General features: G+C 44.8%; 1 protein-coding gene across 1 annotated transcript; it reads left to right on the forward strand.

Moving 5' to 3' along the window:
* Positions 1–849: 849 nt before the first annotated feature.
* LOC137356130 (histone H2B 7-like) lies at positions 850–1,546 on the forward strand. Its single transcript, XM_068021932.1, has one exon. It carries the CDS (start codon positions 859–861, stop codon positions 1,237–1,239), a length of 381 nt encoding a protein of 126 aa, XP_067878033.1. The 5' UTR covers positions 850–858; the 3' UTR covers positions 1,240–1,546.
* The last annotated feature ends 4,632 nt before the right edge of the window (positions 1,547–6,178 follow it).

The raw sequence follows: 6,178 nt of genomic DNA on the forward strand, positions 1-6,178 counted from the left end.
GGGATTGTGAGAAGAGAGGAGGTAAAGGGGCAGGTATTACACCTCCTGTGTTTGCAGGGGAAGGTGACGTGGGAAGGGGACAAGGTGGTGGGGGTAATGGAGGAGTGGACCAAGGTGTCGCAGAGGGAATGATCCCTTCGGAATGCTGACAGGGGAAGGGAGGGGAAGATGCATTTAGTAGTGGCATCACGCTGGAGGTGGCAGAAATGGCGGAGGATGATTCTTTGGATGTGGAGGCTGATGGGGTGGAAAGTGAGGACAAGGGTATCCTCGGTTGAGGAAAAAGGAAGACATATCAGAAGCGCTGTCATATAAATCTTTCATGTGGTTACTTGTGACTGCAGCTGACCAACCTTATTTGGCACGCTACATGGAGATAAGGACTTGCACTTCAATGCTCGCATTTGTCCCACTCTGACCCTCACTATACTGGACGATTCGGTCCTGTTGATGGACGGAAGTGCAGAGGGGCGCTACATCCTGATAAGGAAGGGAACTGTAGAGAAATTATACGTAGAGTGAAAAAAGAGACGAGTTCGTACTAGCAAAATAGAAATGGTTGATGAGGAAGAGGGACTCAGAAAGTCACTGATGCAGATGGATAAGGGCCGGCAAAGGGGTTTGGACGATCTGACTGCTACGACAGTTTGTGGCTGTGAGAAGCACAAAATGTGATTGGTTACTTTAGACACCCAATCAGATAGATACAGAACATCAGGCAGTGACATCATTGTAAACCAGCCAATCATGAACATGGCCTTCTCCCATCCTTCATTAGCATAGGGTTCTGGGGATGTCTATAAAATGCGAGCCTGGAGCGAAATTTCGGTTATTCTGTGTCTGAAGTTGATCGTGATCATGGTTGACGAGAAGAAAACTGCAGCACCTTCCAAGAAGGGCGCCAAGAAAGTTCTGAAGAAGGCGCCAGTGAAGGGCAGCAAGAAACGGAGAAGATCCAGGAAAGAAAGTTACTCCATCTACGTGTACAAAGTGATGAAGCAGGTTCACCCTGACACCGGCATCTCCTCCAAGGCCATGAGCATCATGAATTCGTTTGTGAATGATATTTTCGAGCGAATCGCGCGTGAGGCTTCCCGCCTGGCCCATTACAACAAACGCAGCACCATCAGCTCCCGGGAGATCCAGACCGCCGTGCGCCTGCTGCTGCCCGGGGAGCTGGCCAAACACGCCGTGTCGGAAGGTACAAAGGCGGTCACCAAGTACACCAGCTCCAAGTAAATATCCGCAATGTACTGAAACACACCCAAAACACAAAAAGGCTCTTTTAAGAGCCACCCACAACTTCTCTGAAAAAGCTACAACATTGTCTGTATAGTATCGACTTATATTGATTTATATATCAAGTGTCCTTGCCTTTGTGATCTCTGTTTTACTCCCATAGATTCTGGTTAATGCAGTTTCACTGCCCGTGCGATCTTTCTGTCTCTAACTAATAATGTCCCGTACATAAATTACTGACCACTGACCATTTGTGAGGTTTGTTCTCGGACGTGTTCATATTCGGCCCCTTTTCTGTATTTCGACAATAAAAGCTGATTTAACGCACATACATCAGTTCGCAGTCACTTATTTCCCAAGTTCAAGTTTGACCTCAGAAATTAATAATTACATTATCTGGAACCCCGGGTGGTGTCGGAACCCTCCGTCTCACACGCTGACACCTGACACTGAAAATCTACACTCCGCTGTTGTCTCCCACGAATATCAAACAATCGTTCATCAGTGATGCGGTATTATTATGAAAATTGACATGAAATGTGCCCGGTTGGAGAATGTTGTGAAAGAGACTTTCTGCTCGCTGGTTTCAAAAAGGACAGAGAGTAAACCCGAATAGATGTCAGAATGTAAAAGCCAATCTGGAACTTGTTACCAAATGTAGAATAACACAATATGAAAAAGGTTTTATTTATTTAACCGTAAAAAAAGAACTATAAATGTAATATTCTATATTGAAGTCGCCCCAATATATTGGCGGGCTTTTCAAATTTGAAAAATCGGTTGCAGTCTGACAATTTGGCGCCGTTATTTTCCGCCCTCATCTCCTTGGCGTCTCCTGATTGGTGAATTCAGCAGCTCTCCGATTGGTTACATGAAGAGCACAGAGCAGAGTGACCAATCAGCAGTGCCCACCACTCCATTCCTCCAGAAGGTACAAGGAGGAGGAATGTGGGCGGATCTCAACATTCTTCGTGAAAGTGCTTGTGAGATTGTGGAAATGTCTGGAAGAGGGAAGACCAGTGGTAAAGCTCGGTCCAAGGCCAAGTCCCGCTCCTCCCGAGCTGGACTACAGTTCCCGGTGGGCCGTGTTCACAGGTTCCTTAAAAAGGGCAACTATGCTGAGCGGGTGGGTGCCGGAGCCCCGGTCTATCTGGCTGCTGTGCTCGAGTATCTGACAGCTGAAATCCTCGAGCTGGCCGGCAACGCGGCCCGGGACAACAAGAAGACCCGTATCATCCCCAGACACCTGCAGCTGGCCGTCCGCAACGACGAGGAGCTCAACAGGCTGTTGTGAGGGGTGACCATCGCACAAGGCGGAGTGCTGCCTAATATCCAGGCTGTGCTGCTGCCCAAGAAAACCAGCGCTCCGAGCACGAAGGGCAAGTGAAGCTGCCTGACTTGAATCTGCGAACCCAAAGGCTCTTTTCAGAGCCACCCACTTCATCTGTGAAAGGGCTGGTTACTGTCTGAGAGACGGTAATGTTATACTGTTCGCGTTATTTTGTGTTGGTATGAATTGTACTGGAGTCAAGCTTTTATCTGCTCATCAGATGGAATGCATTTTAATTTTCTCGCCATATTTGTAAGGCTTTTTTACAATTCTACCGTTTATATACCACTAAGGCGTGTCTTGAGTTCTAAAATGAGCTACTCTGATAAAATGACTTGTATACAATGGTGTCACTGCTCTCACACTGAGAACTGCAAGGTCCTGAAATTCCCAGCTACAATATGGAGACAAAGGAATCTGGGTCACTCTGCTTCGAGAGTTGTCAGTGGACAGTAAAGAGGGTGGTCAAATCCTTCTGAGACGTTTATGTGCTGGAATCAACAAGAGATAACAGCTCTATCTTTTGCCAATTTGATGTCTCTTTGAAGAGCCGTTGTGTTATCTGATGCCAAACTCAGTTCCGGGCAGGGTCAGTTTATTTTACAGAGCAGTTGTTTCAAAGAAGCTGAAGGCGGATTTTAAAAGAGATGTTGCATTTCGTGTTTTATTTCTGTACATTGTGGAGATTTACAAGGAACTGGGATAATTCGTCAGTGTTTTTGTCCCTGCCAAGGCGGCGTGCTTGGAGAACTCCCCGGACAGCAGCAGACCCATTGCGGTCGATATGTGTGTACACAAATCACAAGATCCAAATGATTGTAGACTGATGCCATCTACTGGCTAAAAGTGAGTCATGCAAGAATATTCCCATTCCTTCAGAAATATCTGAAATTGGAGAGGAATAACATCGAGTGTGTTGGGGGCAGATTCAATCGAGACCCTGAAAACAGAATTGGATAATTATATCAAGAATAAAACAAAACTGCAGAGCAATGGAGAAAAGGCGGGTCGGTGGAGGAGGTCTTGCTGAGAGCCGGCCTTGACACGACGAATAACTAATATAATAGAAACATAGAAAAATTGGAGCACGAGTAAATCATTCGGCCCTTCGAGCCTGCACCTCCAGTCAATACGATCATGGCTGATCATCCAAACTCAGTACCCTGTTCTCGCTTTGTCCGCGTATCCTTTGATCCCTTTAGACATAAGCGGCGCTCATTTTAGAACTAAAAGACACGCTTTAGTAGTACATAGAGTCAGAGAGAGATACAGCACAGAAACAGGCCCTTCGGCCCACCCAGTCTGTGCCGACCATCAACCACATCAACCATACTATTCCAACGTTAATCCCATATTCCCTATCACATTTCCACCTTCCCTCAATTCTCCGACCACCTACCTGCACTAGGGGCAATTTACAATGGCCAATTTACCTATCAAAATGCAAGTCTTTGGCTGTGAGAGAAAACCGGAGCACCCGGCGGAAACCCATGCGGTCACAGGGAGAACTTGCAAACTCCACACAGGCAGTACCCAGAACTGAACCCGGGTCGAATTGTAAAAAAAAAGCCTTCCACAAATGACCAGAGTAAATTAAAATGCATTTCATCTGATGGGCATCTAAATGCCCGAATCCAGTGCAACAAACTCTCTTATGAATTTATTTAATGATTTGGCCTCAACTCTTTTCTGTGGTCGAGAATTCCACAGGTTCACCACTCCCTAGGTGAAGAAATCCCTCCTCATCTCAGTCCTAAATGTCTTACCCCTTATCTTTAGACTGTCACCCCTGGTCCTGGACTCCCCCGCCATCAGGAACATCCTTCCTACATCTAGTCTGTCCAGTCCTGTTAGAATTTTTTCGGTTGCTAGGAGATGATGTAACCATTCCATGATTCTATCCTCCAATGGGAACATGAACGTGGTGTTAAGGTGCAGATTGAAATGGTTGAAATGACATTTGAGTTCCAATGAGCTCTGGTGTGTATACTGTATAAATGACGAGCTACATGTATGCCAGCGATGCTGGTATAGTGGTGAGTATATCTGCCTTCCAAACAATTGACCCAGATTAGATTCCCGGTCATCGCAATGCCCACTCGCAGTCAAATATATTTCTGCAACCTTGCTACAGAATGTGACAAATGAAAAGCTATGACTAAATTGAAGTCGACAAATATTCTCAACATTATGTTCTTCTCCCTTAAAGTTGATGGTCAAGTGTGCTGTGGAATTTTGCAGCTTAAAAATGTCAATGCAAATTCAGAAAGAAAGCTTACAAAATATTCTCAACATCCAATCAGATTCACTTCCTTGCTTGATCAGCGTCGCCCTGCAGCAAGTTTGTTTCCTTCAAGTGTTTATCCAGTTTCTTATTGAAATCATTGATTGTCTCTCCTTCCACCACACTTGTGGACAGCGAGGTCCAGCAGGTAAAACAGAAAAAGTTCTTCCTCACATTCCCTTCCATCTCTTGCCATAAACCATCAGTCTGTGTCTCCTAGTCCTTGTACCATCAGCTAATGGGAACAGGTTATCCTTGTCTAACTTATATACACCTCTGTCAAACCTCCTCTCAATCTCCATTTCTCAAAGGAGAACAACCCCTTACTTACAGAACACAATCCAGAGTCATCTATCCAAGCTTTTCAGGTGTAAAAGAATAGTTGTGGAGTAAGTAGTATAGATAGGAGCATAAAACTAAGAGACTTTGATAGATCAACTGATTGTCTCTGCCCAATTCACTGGATTTTCTGTATCACCTGAACACTGCTATACTCTGTGTAAAGGTTAGAGCATTTCTTTGGCTTACATTTATGCAAGAACTGCTATGTCAAGGCTGGATGGCAAAGCATGACGGTCATCTTCACAGAAATATGTCAAAATGCCTAGTTGAGAGATGTGTCTGTGTGGATGATGCACTGAGTCACGACATAAAGGAGAAGTCATGCAGCAGGAGGGGGCCACAATGTGGGGGTGATGGATCATGACATATTTTGTCTTTGTGAATAATAAGGACAGCTACAATAATAGGACTAATTGTATGCTATGTACATCAACATATTACAGTCTGTTTGAGCTAATGCTTGCTTCATTATGAAATGACATTACAAGGCTATAGTCCGTTAAAACCTCTATGTAAGGACAATGGGAGAGATAGGTTGAAGACCACAGTATCCTGACAGGGGGTGAGATGAGATAAATAGGACACTGTAGAATTTCAAAATCAAAATGGTTTCTATCAGCAAGAATGTGACCTTTAGTATCCTTGTTAAAATAGAAAGGAACAGGAAGTATCTGTAATGTGTGTAGATTGAACCATTAACTAACTAGGGTCAAACAATGATGTCAACTTGGTCCAATTAGGATACTTCAAACAATTCAAAGCTAATATGGTGACATCCTTGCACCCAAAGAAGGGTAAAAGAAAGGGTGTTACGGGACATTGTCGGCACTTAGAGAGGGGTCCACGGAACATCATTATCGCACTTAGAAGGAGAAGATAGACTACGGTCAAGAAAACAGCAAGGGAAGCAGAAAGAGAGAAGTCCACGCCCCAGCAAGCACAGAAGCAAGAACCGGTGCTGAGTGATGCTGCAAACCTATTAC

This window comes from Heterodontus francisci, chromosome 45 (assembly GCF_036365525.1).
Source record: "Heterodontus francisci isolate sHetFra1 chromosome 45, sHetFra1.hap1, whole genome shotgun sequence".
NCBI classification, from domain to species: Eukaryota; Metazoa; Chordata; class Chondrichthyes; order Heterodontiformes; family Heterodontidae; genus Heterodontus; species Heterodontus francisci.

Coding starts and splice junctions, on each gene's coding strand:
- LOC137356130 (XM_068021932.1), top strand. CDS start 859: ATGGTTGACGAGAAGAAAACTGCAGCACCTTCCAAGAAGGGCGCCAAG.